The sequence below is a fragment of the Euwallacea fornicatus genome, chromosome 16, assembly GCF_040115645.1.
Source record: "Euwallacea fornicatus isolate EFF26 chromosome 16, ASM4011564v1, whole genome shotgun sequence".
Taxonomy (NCBI): Eukaryota; Metazoa; Arthropoda; class Insecta; order Coleoptera; family Curculionidae; genus Euwallacea; species Euwallacea fornicatus.
In genome coordinates, this window is record NC_089556.1 from 3397641 (window position 1) to 3414136 (window position 16496).

Below are 16496 nucleotides of genomic sequence, written 5' to 3' on the forward strand. Positions count from 1 at the left end.
CTGTTTGTTCTAATGAAGGAAAACCTTGATTTCGCCATTTAATAAATCAAACGTGCCACCTCTGCCTCTAAGGAGTTCATTCCGTATTCCCTCCGTGGTGGCCATTGTATTCCGTTCCCAAGCTGATCACGTTTGGGGCCCGCCGGCGGTCGTCGATGCAAGTTACGGGTCCGTTTTTTGTTGGGGGGCCGGTTCGTGACTCTCGGTTTTAATGTCCACTTCACAGGGACGAGTCCTTTCGCCTGAGATGCTGCTGGAGCTACGTTTTCAGGGCGTTCGCAACTCGACCTGCATAACGATCGACTTGGGGCTTTCAACCTCCGCAATTTTTATGCCCATTGCTTATTTCAGGCATGTTCAGGTCCACTAAACCCACATTTGCTTCCAGAAGCTTCTTCGCCGCGCCTCACATTGCATCTATAGCAAGATGTCCAACATTTATATTCACTATGGAATCGTTCCTCTGTGGGCCTGGAACAAAGATTTGTTGGAACGATTCTGAGGAGCAATGGGGAGACCCTCTGCATTTAAATTTGCTGATTTCCTTTATAGGGAACTCGATTTAAAAATGTTTTCTTCGCGTTAACGTTATCGTTCATGAACGGGTAAATCATTACTCAAATCTTGCGGTCTGTGTAATTTTTTATGAATATCATTTCAACAGTTTGGTATCTCACCACAAAAATATTGTTTTGACAGGCAAATAAATTGAGTAATGAATCTTATCAGATAGTCCCGAGAAAAGTACAAAATAAACAAATCTGCGGACACATTTCAGGTATATATGTAACTATGTACATATTAGATCTCGATATAGAATTCGATAAAATCCAAATGGCTGCAGATATAACTTTGAAATACAGTCGTGCCCATAGTGGGTTGGCCAGGGCCCATTTTGAAAATACTGAGCATTATATAGGGTGTTGATTAGACGGAGAATAAATTCAATATACGATTTATCAAATGGAACGCGGTGTGCATTTTTTCTTTTATTTTGTTTGGGAAAAATGCTAACGCACAAGTAGGGATTGTTGGAGTGAGGGAAATACACACTATTCTCAGTTAAATCTAACTGAGAATAACATTCTCCCCGCAGTAAGAGCTTAGACTAAAACCCATATTGGCGTCCGAGCGGCATCTTCAGAACCTAGGAAAACATTATAAAAATGAAAATTAACGGGACTAAAGTATATGGAATTTGAATATGCAAGATATGTGAAGATTCCTCGTTTCAAACGAAAATTCCAATGTAACACATGCATAACTTATGCACATGCCGTGCACATTAGTTCGGATTAGCAGTTGTTGTGTATTTTGGTTTTTAAAACTGTTTTCTCCTGGATTTTGAATACAATAGAATTGGTCACCCAAATTGGTCAAAAGGGTTCTAGACCGAGTCCTTAGTTACGGGTCAATGTTATACTCAGTTATTTTTTCGTTGTCTTAGAAACTCCTACATCTATGTATATGAGATGTTATTTTCAAACAAAATAAAAGGTAAATTGAGCGTTTCAGGCGCATCACACATATTGAATCGATAACATTTGACTAGATCACACTGTGGCATCCAACTTGGCAAAAAAATCTAGATTTGTAATAGAAAGCAAATGTTTTTTCCCCAAATTAATAATAATAGACACCATGGTTAGAAATTCAGCAAACACCTAAGAGATTAAGCGGTATGTGCTAATAACTGGTGGTCATTAAGAAAAATCTCGCAGTCGGCAGCGAACCGTAAACATAAAGCGTTTATTAAGCTATTTACTATTTACCATCAAACATCTGACTCACAACAAATTAATAGATAAATGTTTGTAAGGCATGCCTCTGCCATTTCAGCGCATACCTCAATTCTTTTTAATGATTATCCATTATTCCTACTACTTTTTCATTTGGGAAAACTAGTGCAAATATTCTAAAATCTTGTTCCTCTCTGTTAAAATTGCCAATATAAAACTTCACTACTCACGACCACTAAGCTCATTCAATTTTCAAATCTTGGTCATCCTTGATATTGTCACATTATTGATATGTATTGATACTATGGAACAACATCTACTTTACATAGTAAAGTGAGAGATCTTGTGAAGTGAAATAATATAAATTACGATTCTGTAAGAGCTGATGTATCTTTACAAAGGTGTATCGCTATCTTTGCTTATCGGTAACTTCCATTGTTTTATGTCAAAATTACAGAATTCAGGCAATATGTTCCTTACTACATATTCCCTGAAGGGCCTTTTTCATTAGTACGCCAAAATTGCTACGCAGAAATTTCCTCAAAAATATTGCGTCATTCATCTTTTCCTCGTAGTCCCTGCCAAAATCCTGCAGCGGCTGCAAAGGAAACAAAACAAGGGCTCAAATCCCGCGCCCCAAAACCATACATTTTCGGTCTAAATGGGCACATTGATTTTCATCACACAGAACAGGGTGGGTGAGGGAGAAAGGATTTTAGCCCGGGAGATATTGCGGCTATAAAATTGTGCTTTTGATCCCCAATCAATTTTCTTAGATGTATGCCTCTGCTAGTACGAATACAAAAAAAAAAAACATTTTGAGTTCACAATTTGATTCGTCAAAGTTTTCCCATACATGTTCCGACTTTTCTCTTGGTCTACAATGTACAACTAGGAACGTTATTCTGGGCACCCCAGCAAATCGATAAGCAAGCTGAATCGACGATAGGGTAGGTCCAAGAGCCCTGCGTCACGCCCTTGTTAAGCGCAGGATCGATACACAATGAGAATCTCCGGTAAAATTTGCAGGAACGTTCCACTATCGATTTCAGCTTTGTTTTGACTACTCCAAGATATATTTCATGGCATTAATGGTGCTGGTTATCGCGCTTCTTTGGCGGGTTCGATATTTCGCTATTTTCGCTTAAACATACAAAGGTCATTTTACGCCGACCACGTCTGAGAGTCAAGGAAACTTAGCCATGGGAAAAGTCCCGCCTTCGTTTTGCTTCGCGGTCCATGACGTCTGAGGGCACAATAGTGCGAACGCTTCATTGTTGTATTGTTTTCGGTTAATTTTCACGATCCGCCATTGTCCCACAACCCATAGACGATGTGTATTCATTTTCATATGTATTTCTCGTAATGGTTGCCTTAATTTGAATGTACCCCCGCGCTGTGAGAAAACGCCGGCGTGTGAATTTCCCGCCTCGACACGCAGTGAAAGACCAATCCTTTTAGTGACATAAACATCCCAATTTTACATCATGCACACGATGCAAAAATTATTACCCCGACCCTGAGGGTCAAAAGATTGCCCTACGTCCTCACTCCGCCCCCACTTTTATTTTCACGCAAACTTATTAACCGAAATCAATGAAGTCGCAGTCGATTTGCGCACTGTTTGTGTGCACTGGGTTATCATCGATTTTCACCGTGACACTTTCCCGGGAATTTGGTTCTTAAAAATGGGAGAACATTGATCTTACACTACCACTCATTGCGTGTCTGTTTATAAGGCGAATGTCCTATATCAAGAATGAGGCACTTAAAACAGATTCGTTGACAGCAAACCTATTAGAGATTTAAAAACGTGATTTAAGGGGCAGGAGCTTAAAATATATTCAATAATAAACAAAATACATGAGTCATCAACTATTGCAATAATTCCAATATAGCTTTTTTCTGTGCGCGAATTTTGTATATATATAAATATGAAAAAAAAAAATTTTTTTTGTTGATATAGTTTTAGGTTATACCGGCACCTTCACCTTTTAAGCCGATTATTTATTAAATTAAGTTACTTACCGATCTCTCAGGTCTGTAGTTGAATCTTTATCTATAAAGTAAAACAATTATGAGCTGATGGTTGAACTGAAAGTTAAATTAAAAGTTAAAATCATTAATAAAAATTTCATGTTTGTCTTGTTTGTGTGTCAATATTTGTCCTCAAACCAATAACTCCATAGTATAAATTTAAAAGCCAGAGTAAAAACCGTTCAGATCTTTCTATGTATATATTGATACCAAAAATATAAAGATAAATTCAAGGATAAATATTCTGCATTAAAATGACTGAAAACTTAATACACAATAGAGAGAAAGTGCAATTAATCTATGAAAGAAACATTTTTAACAATTCCTCTGAAAATCATTCTTTAAGGAGATAAATGTTGGCTTCTACCCTAAAATAGGAACCCCAAAATAACTTTTTTGACTCCATTACTTAGTAAATATTTAAAGATTAAAATTTAAAATTCTTGTAGGCCCTAAATGTTTTTGCAACATTCAGTTTGTACCCATAACAAAAGATTTTCAGTAGGTAAATAGGTAAATTTACCTGGCCTTATAGCATTTGCCCCTCTGCTGCTTGCTTTACTATTACCACTGAAACTAGCCCCCTTACTTCCATCTAACCCACATTTCCTACTTTCCTTCTCCAAACTATTTGCTTTACTATCATAATTTTTCATAACTTCATCACCTTCATATAAGTTTTCAGACTTCATGCTGTCAGCACTGTAGTTTTGCCTTTGATTTATACTGCTCCCTTCATGTCTCTTATACATTTCAAACTTATTAAACTGCTTGTATTGAGAAATTTCAGACCTCAATTCTGTAATCAGCATTTTATTTTGTAGGGAATTATTGGTCTTTACACTCAGAATTTCTGCTTTCAAATCTTTAATAAGAGAATCATTTTTGTGTGAATTTAAAATCTCAAGCTTGCCTCTTTGATTGGGAAAATTCTTCTTGTTCTCCAAAATCTCTTGTTTCAGTGATTGTAAAATCAGTTCTCTCTGAATTTGTGCTGTTTCTGCCGCAGATTTCAAGCTGCTAGTAGCTGATTTTAAGAAAGATTTTTCAATGGTATTTTTAAAAGCCTTATTTTCACGCAAAGTTGTTGTGGAATTACTTAAGTGGAAGGTTCTAGATCTCATTTTAAATACATTAATAGATTTCTTAGGACTTGAAACCGAACTGCTCTGAAGCGTTGAAGGTTTTGGTTTCTTTCCTTCAGCATTATGATTAGTGATTCGTTGCTGACGCCCTTCTAAACCTTGCCTCTTGGATGAAAACAAATTACCTTTCGGATTTACTTGTATTTTTACCACTTTGGTTTCATCCTCATCACTAACATTAATGATGGGGATTTTTGCATATAAAGAGCAGGCAGTGCTCAAAGGGTTAAAGTGCCGTATTACCTCAAAGTTCCTTCTTTGAGCACTTGGTTTTTCCGGGTTTTTGCTCACTTTCGTTACTTTGTTAGGCAAAAGTTTATTGGTCATTTTTGTTCATAAACGAAACACTGTTTATTGAGGTTAGATATTAAAGCAAAGAATTATGGGATGGAAAGATATCCGTACGGTATTAACTACGGTGTTACCGCATTTCCAATGGGAGAAATTATGCAAAATTAGTGGAAGAATGTGGAGGACATGCAAATTTAAACTCAAAGATATTAAATTAAAATTTTATATGAAAATGCGCGAAATACAAATGAGATGACATTTACATTAACAGACTTGAAATTTGAAAGAGTAAATGTATTTGCACTCCTCGCGTTCCGAGCATCATTCCATCTTTCTCCTACTTGATAAGCGTACCAGCTGGGCATGTGAAACAAAAGGATACTTGAATATGTCGAGAGCTAATTGAAAAAATAGGAATAGTTATTGTGTCTGTACTTGAGCATCACTAGATGGCAGTAAATCTAATTCAATTTGATTTACATTCTTAATTCTGGAGGGAAATTAATTTTTTTTTAATTCCATTTTAGTATTTAGATTGTTTATTTTTTCTCGGGAAGCAATTTCGCCCACTACTTTTTTAGTCAATTTTGGTTATTTAATTATCAATTGTTCTCCTCATGGTCTTTTTTCCAATGAATGCCACACCGTTAATATTTCATACGTTTGTGACTCTTGTATATTAATATAATTCCACTTTCCTGTTTGCAATTATTACTGCCCAACCTCAATGGCATTTTTGACGTCATCAATTTTGTTCAAAAATCCTATTTAATTCAAATAACTGATTATCTTGCGATGTTTCGTATAAAACTTAATTACTATAAATTCGTGTATTATGGATTGGTATAAAGCGAGAAACATGTTTATCGCCGTATCAGCAAGAAGTAAAGATAAGATAAAACAATGGCATTAATCCACACCACAGCTCTGGTGTCTACAGTGCATGTTGTAGTAGTTAAATGTTTGCCTAAAATCGTCTTCTTTCAGAGATTTGAATTCAAAAAATGTTCCTTCGTGTGTGACCCCCCGGGCTGCCGGTAAATTAAATGCTGTTCGTTCGCATCTAACAAACCAATATATTACACAATAGTGCTAAGACCGCTGCATCTGTAAAATATGTAATGATTCATCCATGGTATTATCAGATAATAATATGCATAAAAAAATTACAATTTCTGATCTCAATATCAATATTCAAGGCCGAGGAAATGGTATCAAAAAACATTTAGTTGCTAAACTTGGATTAGGAGTTATTGAAGTAAGTGTCTTAATACTAATAGACCAAAACTACGAAAATAATCATTTCTGTGTTCTCAGTTTTTACTTGCCTCTGTACTATATTGCTATGGCATCATACTATCAGAGTACATCTTCTTAGACACTCATACATATGAAGAAGGAATATGGACATCAATTTTGTTTGTTTGCTGCTGGGGTTTATCAGGTAAATGTTAGGAAAATAAACATTCATATTCTCCAGCTGTAGCATTTGTAGAGCCATTTTCCAGATTGATTTCTGACTATTTCGAAGACAAAAATTATAGGATCTTCAGGAACGTGGTAGGAATTGGATCTGCGTTCTTATTTATTACCACAATGATTCCTAATAATGTCATTTTATACACGATTTTCGGCGGTAAGGTCTATGGTGAAAAACAGCATAATTAAATAGAACTAATTACTTGGTAAATAGGGATACTTTCCTGTATCATGTCGGCCCAATTAAGACATTTGGCCATCGACCGACTTGACATGGACGCGAAAATATATGAGGTCATTCGCCAAGTGTCCAGAGCCTTAAGTCTATTTATCATGCCGCAATTCATGTTCTGGCTTCTGTCTTATTATAAAATCAATGAAGCAAAACTTATTGTTTCCTCACTCCTCTTTCACATCGTTCCCGCAGCTCTGCTCATAAAAACTGAAGATTATTTCGTTACACCTGTAAGAAATTCGGAAATGTCCAGATACCACACCATTGGGTAAGACAAATGATATTACGATATTCTGCCGTAATTAATCTATAAAGTTTTTTAATCTAGCAGATATTCGTATCAAATGAAAGAACTGAAGAGGGTAGCAAGTCTAGAAGAGTCTTCATTCAACGGGGCAGTTGAGTCAGATCAGAGTTCTTCAAGTAGCGATGAAGACAAGCCGATTTTCGAGATTACCCCCCTCAGGCATTTGAACAGTTCTAATTTAGAATCATCCACTTCTGAAAATTGCAGCGAGTTTAACGCTTCTTCTCAGTATGATGGAATGATAAATTATGGCGCTTCAGAACATAGCGTGGATCATTTAGCAATGCCTACAACGCATTTAAATCCTCTCAGTATTCAGGCTTACTTTTATAAAATTGGAGTGAGTATATTACCAGGTATTCCTGAAGAAAATGAAGATGAGGAAAACAATACTAACTACATTGATCCAAAGCGCCTAAGCATGATAAGTGACAAACTCGAAGAGTTAAACATTCAAAATCAAATACGAAGGGAAAGTATCCGGGAAGTATTTAACATAAACGAAGTAATAAATGAGCACAAGCCAGATCCAATAAACCATATCGAATACATCCCTAACTTTCAAGATGAGAACACGCGCATATCTGTGATGCACGAGCTGAAAAATCTGCACAAAGGACGAAACTGCTTCCATTGTGCCCCATACAGAAAATATGTTTGGACCAGGAGATTGCGAATAATGAAAGATTGTTTGATTGATAATGTATTTCGGCCTCTATACCACGCAGCTAAAAATCTTTATTTTTATCCGGCATTGACTACTAAAGTGGTAACTAGTACAGTGTCTACGTTGTATATAACTTTGGCCCCATTCATGGCCATGCAAAACACCTGGAAGCAAACCGCAGTCTTTAGTACAGAAAATGTTACTTTTCTGTTGACGTATGTCGCCTTCGCTTGGTGTTTCTTCCTCGTTACCTTGCCATTGGTAATTAAGTTGAATCCAAACAAGATTAGAATTGTCTTTGGATTTGGTTTGATCATTAGCGGAACCAGTCTATGGAGTAAGCAACTTATTTAAGCCGAGTTTGTACGCATATATTAAAACATTATTTTACAGTTCTTTCTGCTCGACTCTCTAACGATGTAATAACATTAAGCAGTTTGCTATTTGGGTTTGGACATGGGATAGTCTGGTATACGGAATTGAGCGTCTATAAGACCTCTATAGGAATGAGGCCGTGGTATCTAGTGAGAGGAGCCCTTGAAGTCCTCTCGGTGATAACCATTTTACTAATTTATTATTTGATAAGTTGGTACAAACTAGATTTAAATTCACTTCTATTTTTCGCAGCTCTGGTATATTATGCGAACGCCGGCTTGTGGTTTTGCCTGCCTTTTTTAAAGTTTTTTATCAGTATTGTTACACGAATGATGTTCGACAAGAGGAGTCAACAAGAGGGTTTTTTCCCTTAATTTCGCCTTTACGTCGTATGTATTCTCGTTTTTTAAGTTAATAAATCTGTGATGATTGTATTGATATGTGTCAGTTATGCCTTTTAATAAACGGTTTTACAATTTATTAGTGAATTTTTTTATTTATTCTCTCAAAATAGAGAATTGTCAATAATTTGAATTTGAATGTTTATTGGTAGAGCGCCATCTAGCATCACAGGTTTAAAGTTTTGGATAATTCTGTCGGGACGGTGTTGAATCATTTACTCCTAATCATGTTTTGTCTTTGTCTGAGGAATAGAAATGTGACCGAAAAGAAGAACCCATCAAAATCTTATCCTTTCCAGTTTTTAATTTGACATTGCCATTTAGTGACGTTTAGAGGACGTTTGGGGGGAAAGGAGTTATTAATGATGTGACACTTGTAAATTTAACTTAAAATTTTTGAATAATCAACAATACAGGAGTTAATCAAGTTTGATATAATTCCCAATAATGTCACACTTATCCAGATATGTAGCCACTTTAATTCTAATCAATGGCAAACCCAGGTCTATTTTATGTGAAGGAATAAAAACGACCGAAAGATCATTAACAACACTTGCTAATAACAGGTAAATCAATTTATAATCATTTTCATCTAAGCTTTCATGGACTTTTTCTTTATCACTTTATGTTCAACTTTATCTTGGGGTCAGCCACAAGCTGTAAATTATAACAATTTAAGGTAAACAAAGTTCAATCAACCATAGTCTTACCAACATAAGGTTTTGAAATTATTTTTATTCATTTTTATCATGTAATGCTAAAGTAGCTATTTATTGCACTTTTAACAGTGAAATTATATTAAGATATACAATCGTTATCAATCTAAAAAGTGATTTTTTTAAGTGTTACAAGGCATCTACTTTTGACTACTTAATATTGTGTTAATAACATTTAAAAAACATATTTAAGGCCAATGGCAGTAGATTTGACATTTTTTGGAATTATACAGAGTGCACAAAAAAAAGTTAAACCACAAGGCCAATTTTAACTTAAATAACTAGAACAAAGTTTTAGTTTATGTTAACTCATAATTTTCTATTTAAGAATGCTAATTTGAATAAAAAAATAAATAAAAATTGCAACAATAAATAGACCTCAAGTCATAGAGAACTTGTTTGAGTGCATTTAATTCAATTAAGAATCAAATAAACAAATGAAAGAGAGGTTCAAATTATACCTGAGTTAGCTAATCATATTCATAAGCATCCAAATTTGGAATTTAAAAAATCTTATTTCTGGTCAATATAGTTCTCTATATATAAATCTAACAATATTAGAACTAAATGATACTTTTATGCCTTAAATGTCTAAGATGTGTTGAGAATGTATTATGATATTTGAAAATACCATAATTGAAACGTCTATAGTTTTGTCCTTGCAATCATACATGCATCATAAAACCTGGAGGCTGTAGCCCACATAAAACCTCGATTATAAAAACCTATTATTAAACTACTCTTAACCTTGACACATGTTTATCGAGCAACTGCAGCAATCCCATTTTTTACACAGGAATAACTTTAAGAGCTCTTTTAGAGAATATGATGTGGTGGTTGTTGGGGGTGGAATTGTTGGCGCAGCCTCGGCCAGAGAGCTAATGCTCCGTCACCCTAATTTAAAAATGGCCATTCTTGAAAAAGAGACTGTATTAGCTAAACATCAAACAGGTCACAATAGTGGAGTTATACATGCTGGGATATACTACAAACCAGGCACTAGAAATTTATCTCAGTATATATTGTGGTAATAGTCTTAATAAAGCCTTGTAGGATCTTTAAAGGCCAAACTGTGTGTTGAAGGCATGAATCTTATGTACCAATATTGTGACAAAAAGAAAATTCCATATAAAAAAGTGGGGAAGCTTATAGTGGCCACTGACAAGGTAGAAGTGGAAAGATTGGCAGAGCTTCATAAAAGAGGTATTTTGTTGATTTTGAATGAAAGGAAATATGCACAATGTAATTTCCAGCTATTGAGAATAAAGTTGCTGACATTAAAGTACTGAGAGGCCTAGAAGAAATTCAGAAAATAGAGCCTTATTGTGTTGGGCTGGAAGCCTTATGGTCCCCTCACACTGGCATTATTGACTACAGTATTGTTACCAAACAATATGGGGTGGATTTTAAGGAAAAAGGGGGTGAAATTTATTTAAATTTTGAGGTTTCATTCGTATACATTTGATTAGAATATCAGTATATGGATAGATTTTTAGGTAACCGGATTTGAAAATTCCAGTGACAAAAATTACCCAGTCTTAATTAAATCCAAAGATGGTAAACAAGTGAAGAGTAAATATGTATTAACATGCGGTGGACTTCAAGCAGATAAACTGGCAGAATTGTCAGGTAAAACAAACACTTTATCAAATGTATATGTATTTAGAATGATTTGAGATTAGGATGCCCAAAAGCACCCAGAATCATTCCATTTAGAGGAGAATATCTTCTGCTGAATCCAGAGAAAGCAAAATTGATAAAGGGGAATATTTATCCCGTTCCCGATCCTAGATTCCCATTTTTGGGCGTGCACTTTACACCTAGGATGGATGGAACTGTATGGCTTGGTCCTAATGCTGTGCTAGCCTTCCAAAGAGAAGGATATACGTAATTTATCCACTTTACTGTTAAATTTCGTAGTTTACATATTTAACTTACACAGATGGAGTGATATTAACTTCTCCGAGTTAGTGGATGCCCTTCTTTATCCAGGTTTCCTTAAATTGTCTGCTAAGTATGTGTTTGCAGGCGCCCAAGAAATGATAAGATCCGCTATTCCCTCCCTCCAAGTGAAAAAATTACAGAAATTTGTACCTTCCATTACGGCAAGTGACGTAGAACGAGGCCCAGCAGGAGTTAGGGCACAGGCACTGGATCTTTCCGGTAATTCGTCGCATTTTCTTAACATTTCCCGCTTAATGGTAAATTGCAGGGAATTTAATTGATGATTTTGTCTTTGATATGTACAAAGATAGTAGTAGTGACTCTGTAGGCAACAGAGTTTTACACTGCAGAAACGCCCCTAGTCCAGGAGCTACGAGTTCTTTAGCTATTGCCAAAATGATGGCGGACCGGCTAGAGAGTGAGTTTCATTTATAATACGTGATTATATATGTAGTCATTTGTTAAAAAATATATGTACTGTTAGATAGATTTGTTATTGTTGTGCTATTGTATATTTTATTTTGGTATATGTATGTATATTAAACGTACGTCCGCAAATAATTATTTCTTACGTGTTATAATTTAACATATATTTTGGATTGATCTTGAGTTGATATTAAGGATTTATTATTAATTTATTTAACAGAAATATTCCAAAACTGTAAAGATGTCCTATATTAGTTAACCAGAAAAATGATGCACCTGTTTTAACAAAATTATATTTATTAACATTAAATACATTCATCAAAAACTCAGCTCAGCATAGGAAATGTGTCTTTTTGCAACAAACAACTATTTTTTAAACACCCAAAATCTCAGTAGAAACAATTAATTATACTTTTGCACAGATGTAAATCATCACAACCAAATGTAAAAAATTAATCATGTACAGCCCGAATATGGCTTTTAAGGGCCCAATCGTCTCGAAACATTTTTCCACATAATGAACACTCCTCCTTTTTGCTCTCAACAATGTTGTGCTTGGATTTCCTGTGAGCTCTAAGCGACACATTCTGCCGAAATCCATCACCGCACATCTCACAAACGTATGGAGCTTCATTCGTGTGTTGCCTAAAACGGAAATTTATTTCTCAAAAACAACCATAAAAAGCTTTATAACCTTTCATGCGTCCTCATAGAGAAGCGACTAGAAAACCCCTTTTTGCAGTACTGGCAAATGTACTTTCTTTCTTTCAAGTGCCTTCTTTTTATGTGGTTGTTTAATTGGTAATTCGCAAAAAATCCTTTCCCACAGGTATCACAAGTGAAACTTTTCTCTCCAGTGTGTACCTTTTTGATATGCATCTTGTAGATATAAAGCTTTTTGAACGTGCTGTTGCAAAGTTCACATTTAAGAATTTTTTGGGAGTGTGTGTAATAAATGTGCCCTCTAAGGCTATCAGGATTCTTTGCAGTGATGCCACATAAATGGCACACTGCCGGATTTGCTTTATGGTTTGATACATGTTTACTCAAGTTGTAACTAAAACAATACATTAATGTAGTTAACAAACAATTTATACTTACAATTTTTTAAGTGAGGATATTTGTATACTTACACAGTAATCATGACGCCACATACCGGACATTTCTTTTTTGAATGACCTGTAACAAAGGTATAGTCTGTTGACGAATATAATAAATCAAAATCCAAGATTCAATGTTTCACATGGGACAATTTTCAAAAAAGGATTTTATAGATATAAACATTTGATTTCAAAGATAAAATAAATGTGTTGTATTTAGGAAAAAAGCAAGGTGCGATTTTCCCACCGCCAAAAATCCATTGTCACAAAATAAGTTTAAATTTTAATCAGCCCTCATATGTTTCTCTTCTCTCAAATTCAAGTGATTTTGGCATAGGCAACCCAGAATACACAACAGTATATTACATAGTGGATGACCTTATACTAAAGGGTGCTATTCTCAATGGACAAGCTGCGTAATGTCTGAACCAAGAGACATTATATTACGCCTTGTTTACTCAAATTGATACAAACTACAACTATGTGATAATACTTACATCACATAATGCCTTACCTTTCACATGAGAGCTATAGGTCCTCTTAGATCTAAAAGTTTTATTGCATTCCTCACACTTCCAATCTGACGGCAAATAGTGACTAATGTCATCCCGCCTCCTTTTGTTGCTCTTCGCAGTTTCTGCATGAAGAGTTGCTAAATGCAGTTCATACAATGGCATATACCTAAAATTCAAGTGACATATTCCGCAGCAATATGTCTTACTTGCATCTTGGGGATGCTGTTCTTCAATATGAGCTTGATATTGAGCAATATTTGGAAGATGAATATGACAGATATCACAAGGTTGCTTTTCATTATAATGATTGCTTGTATGGGTATACAAAGCCTGATCATTCTCACAATTACAGCCACATATGAAACAATTTGTTTGAGTCTTCCCTTCATCTGTTTGAATGTAGATAAGTTCGTCATAATCTATGTCATCATCTGAGTGATTGGCATCTACATCCAATAATCTTTTAGATGGGCTAGAATTAGATTCAGTACTATGCTCTACTTTAACAAAACTTGATATATCAGCAATATTCAGTGGGTCTTTAATAGAGTCACTGTTGGTATGTGTTAAATAGGCTTTAGATTCGACACAATGGAGACCTAAGAGCTGAAACTTTTTCTCAGCAGTAGTAAATCTCTGCTGAATTCCATAAGCTAATTCCAAGTTAAGCCAACATTTGACACAGGAAACTGTGGAGCTTGAGTAGGTTTCATTTACCTAAAGAAATAGTTTGGGAGAGAGTAAGCTAGAATCCTAAGTTTACGTCCAAAAAAGGCACTTACAGAAATTCCTGTAAGAGAAAACAACATTTCTTTTCCATTATTTTTTAGCAATGAATAGTAGACTACTGAAGTGGACAGGCAGAGTCTGCAAAAAGACTGCTTTTCATCCGTTTGTGCTGGTTTTATAGTTTCCATATTTTCAGGAAATGCGATTTATGTCCTTTGCTGGTTATAGAATTTTATTTTATTTGTTTACAACATTAACAATTGAGAAAAATAAAAATAAACATTGGTACATAACCATAGCAACCACCTAACCAAAAAAAATAAAGGGTTATCATTGATAAAAGAAATTAATGTAAGCGTTGTAATATCGGTGGTATGTGTTGAATAAATTTATCCGGCGTTATGTACTTGGCTGAGCGATTTTACGCTAATACGCGGAAACGGTTTTGGAGTTCTATGTGGTTATTGTGAATTTTCAAAAAACTTTCGAAAATTATCCAATGACCATATAGAACGTCGAAAAACTGACGTATCGGCTATTAGTGTGAAACAATTCTCGATGTTCCACGACAAATGGTTTAATCTGCACTATACGTTACGGTTTTTTTTTTACAATCACTCATACCTGTTCATCAGAGACTATGGATATATTTGTCTTTGTCTACATAATCGAAAACGGAAATGGAGAAAAACCCAGAAAAAATGAGAATTCAAACTTTTGTTTTGTGTTTGTGTGGTTTTAGGTTAGTTTAGGTTTCCTTGTGTATATTTTATTTCTTTAACTAATAGAAGGAATTGAATGTTAAAATCTTAATAGACATCTTAAACGGCTTCATTTATTTAATAATGGCCGAAGAATACAGGTACCCTACACCAAAAATGCCCAAAATGCACGATTAGTTTCATATAAACTTTAATTTTAGAGCACTGTACCCCTTGAAGTACTATAGAGACCACATTTCTCAAGATTTCAGAACGGATGGAAGGCAATTTCTAGATTTTAGACCCATCCTAATAAATACAAGATCAATATCCACTGCTGATGGTTCTGCAATTGTTAAAATTGGCAAAACCACCATAGTATGTGGAGTGAAAGCGGTAACAATCCCTCCTAAGCCTCTATCTATTTAGTAGTTTATAATATTCATAACAATGTAGGAGCTGTGCAAACCAAAACCACATACTTCAGATGAAGGTTTTTTGGTATCCAACTTAGAGTTGCCCCCTTCATGTTCATCAAAATTTAGGTCTGGGCCTCCTAGTAATCAGGTCCAAGTGTTTAGAAAACTTATTGCAGATATAATAGAAAGTTCTAGGTAAGTACAGGGTATCTCTTTATATTTCTACTAGATAAAATTTTAAATGACATATATGTATAGGTGCATCAACTTAAAGGAATTATGTATTCTCAAAGGTAAACTAGCCTGGTGTCTCTATGTAGATTTCATATGTCTAGATTATGATGGTTGTGTGGTTGATGCCTGTTTAATTGCTTTATCCGCCTGTTTAAAGACTGGTAAATTGTTCTATGTGATTCTACAAACCTAGATTAAACAAAAAAATTACAGTAACACTACCTTATGTTGATTATGATCCAGCTTTGGATATTAAACAAGTTAATTTGGAACACAGGATACCTATTAAGGTATATTGCAGTTTGGTTGCCACTACATTTGCTATTTATGATGAGTAAGTTTTGATTTTATTTATACTGAGTTTCTGTAATTATTATTTTGCAGCAAAATAATTCTCGTCGATCCGACAATCGAAGAAGAGGATTTAGGTACTGGTACCGTCACAATTGTGGTGAAAGAGGATGAATTGTGTTGTGTACACAAACCTGGAGGAACTCCTCTGTCAGAAGAAGACCTATTAGAGTTAATTGAGAAGAGCAAAAAGAGAGGAGGTAGTGTTAGAGAATTAATTAATGCAGCTGTAAAAAATAGCACTTAAGAGGGTGCTTGATTATTTGTTGTACTTTTTGTATATTTTTTTAGTAAATAATTAAATGAAGATGACACTTTATGGTTATTATGGATGTTTGTCAAATTACCTAAGGTTCAATACTGTTGTAGTCATTCATTCAAATATCCTATATCTTTTGTTGCTTTTGATTGCTGCTGGTCTTTTCTTGTGTTTCCAAAAGCCGACGCTAACGTGCGTGTCTGAAGCTCTTTCTTTTTATCATGTGAAATATGGAGAACAAAATGACTTACCAAATTTCTATGTAGGATTAAGTATCTGTTCGGTAAGACAAGTTATTTGTTAACCAAAGACTTAAAAATTGTGCCCTCTCTAATTGGATCATGGGAGCCAAATTGTTGCTCTATCTAGTTCCGTTTTGAGGTTTTTAAACGGTACATGGTTGCATTAGTTCAGGTTATTGAAATC

At 34.9% G+C, this 16496-nt stretch overlaps 5 protein-coding genes across 15 annotated transcripts in view; 3 read left to right on the forward strand and 2 right to left on the reverse strand.

Moving 5' to 3' along the window:
* The window catches only part of LOC136344025 (uncharacterized), a 34292-nt gene extending 28816 nt beyond the window's left edge, over positions 1 to 5476 (reverse strand). For all 8 annotated transcript variants that reach the window (XM_066291070.1, XM_066291071.1, XM_066291069.1 and 5 more), the window contains exons 1-2: positions 4300 to 5476; positions 3768 to 3798 (exon numbers count right to left, since the gene is read on the reverse strand). In XM_066291070.1, the coding sequence (XP_066147167.1) occupies positions 3768 to 3798; positions 4300 to 5248 (980 nt within the window). In that variant the 5' untranslated portion in view covers positions 5249 to 5476. The remainder of the gene's footprint in view (positions 1 to 3767; positions 3799 to 4299) is intronic.
* A 613-nt stretch (positions 5477 to 6089) lies between these two features.
* LOC136344029 (uncharacterized) lies at positions 6090 to 8755 on the forward strand. Of its 4 annotated transcripts, XM_066291089.1 has the most exons (7): positions 6090 to 6470; positions 6530 to 6656; positions 6708 to 6848; positions 6906 to 7194; positions 7255 to 8237; positions 8294 to 8451; positions 8528 to 8755. In XM_066291089.1, the coding sequence occupies exons 1-7, from the start codon at positions 6345 to 6347 to the stop codon at positions 8576 to 8578; spliced, it is 1875 nt and encodes a 624-aa protein (XP_066147186.1). In that variant the 5' UTR covers positions 6090 to 6344; the 3' UTR covers positions 8579 to 8755. The 4 variants fall into 4 exon arrangements, with proteins under 4 accessions (XP_066147186.1, XP_066147185.1, XP_066147183.1 ...); XM_066291088.1 differs by having other exon boundaries at positions 7258 to 8237; positions 8294 to 8755; XM_066291086.1 differs by having other exon boundaries at positions 6091 to 6470; positions 8294 to 8755.
* Positions 8756 to 9010: 255 nt separating this feature from the next.
* L2HGDH (L-2-hydroxyglutarate dehydrogenase) lies at positions 9011 to 11900 on the forward strand. The gene is made up of 8 exons (XM_066291525.1): positions 9011 to 9242; positions 10213 to 10388; positions 10446 to 10595; positions 10646 to 10836; positions 10889 to 11021; positions 11075 to 11279; positions 11335 to 11555; positions 11605 to 11900. The coding sequence occupies exons 1-8, from the start codon at positions 9124 to 9126 to the stop codon at positions 11769 to 11771; spliced, it is 1362 nt and encodes a 453-aa protein (XP_066147622.1). The 5' UTR covers positions 9011 to 9123; the 3' UTR covers positions 11772 to 11900.
* A 141-nt stretch (positions 11901 to 12041) lies between these two features.
* LOC136344247 (zinc finger protein 569-like) lies at positions 12042 to 14678 on the reverse strand. The gene is made up of 5 exons (XM_066291524.1): positions 14160 to 14678; positions 13377 to 14094; positions 12896 to 12941; positions 12457 to 12819; positions 12042 to 12407 (listed from the first exon to the last, which is right to left on the reverse strand). Exons 1-5 carry the CDS (start codon positions 14292 to 14294, stop codon positions 12215 to 12217), a joined length of 1455 nt encoding a protein of 484 aa, XP_066147621.1. The 5' UTR covers positions 14295 to 14678; the 3' UTR covers positions 12042 to 12214.
* A 136-nt stretch (positions 14679 to 14814) lies between these two features.
* Positions 14815 to 16130, forward strand: LOC136344249 (exosome complex component RRP43-like). Its single transcript, XM_066291526.1, has 6 exons — positions 14815 to 14968; positions 15029 to 15203; positions 15264 to 15421; positions 15485 to 15621; positions 15674 to 15794; positions 15845 to 16130. The coding sequence occupies exons 1-6, from the start codon at positions 14952 to 14954 to the stop codon at positions 16056 to 16058; spliced, it is 822 nt and encodes a 273-aa protein (XP_066147623.1). The 5' UTR covers positions 14815 to 14951; the 3' UTR covers positions 16059 to 16130.
* The last annotated feature ends 366 nt before the right edge of the window (positions 16131 to 16496 follow it).

Coding starts and splice junctions, on each gene's coding strand:
- L2HGDH (XM_066291525.1), top strand. CDS start 9,124: ATGTCACACTTATCCAGATATGTAGCCACTTTAATTCTAATCAATGGC. Junction 10,389..10,445: donor TGGGATATACTACAAACCAG/GCACTAGAAATT, acceptor AAAGCCTTGTAG/GATCTTTAAAGGCCAAACTG. Junction 11,556..11,604: donor ACAGGCACTGGATCTTTCCG/GTAATTCGTCGC, acceptor GGTAAATTGCAG/GGAATTTAATTGATGATTTT.
- LOC136344249 (XM_066291526.1), top strand. Junction 15,204..15,263: donor TAGTATGTGGAGTGAAAGCG/GTAACAATCCCT, acceptor ATAACAATGTAG/GAGCTGTGCAAACCAAAACC. Junction 15,422..15,484: donor GATATAATAGAAAGTTCTAG/GTAAGTACAGGG, acceptor ATATATGTATAG/GTGCATCAACTTAAAGGAAT.
- LOC136344029 (XM_066291086.1), top strand. CDS start 6,345: ATGGTATTATCAGATAATAATATGCATAAAAAAATTACAATTTCTGAT. Junction 6,849..6,905: donor TTTATACACGATTTTCGGCG/GTAAGGTCTATG, acceptor CTTGGTAAATAG/GGATACTTTCCTGTATCATG. Junction 7,195..7,254: donor TCCAGATACCACACCATTGG/GTAAGACAAATG, acceptor TTTTTAATCTAG/CAGATATTCGTATCAAATGA.
- LOC136344247 (XM_066291524.1), bottom strand. CDS start 14,294: ATGGAAACTATAAAACCAGCACAAACGGATGAAAAGCAGTCTTTTTGC. Junction 14,095..14,159: donor TTTCTCTTACAGGAATTTCT/GTAAGTGCCTTT, acceptor CTATTTCTTTAG/GTAAATGAAACCTACTCAAG. Junction 12,820..12,895: donor TGTGGCGTCATGATTACTGT/GTAAGTATACAA, acceptor GTATTGTTTTAG/TTACAACTTGAGTAAACATG.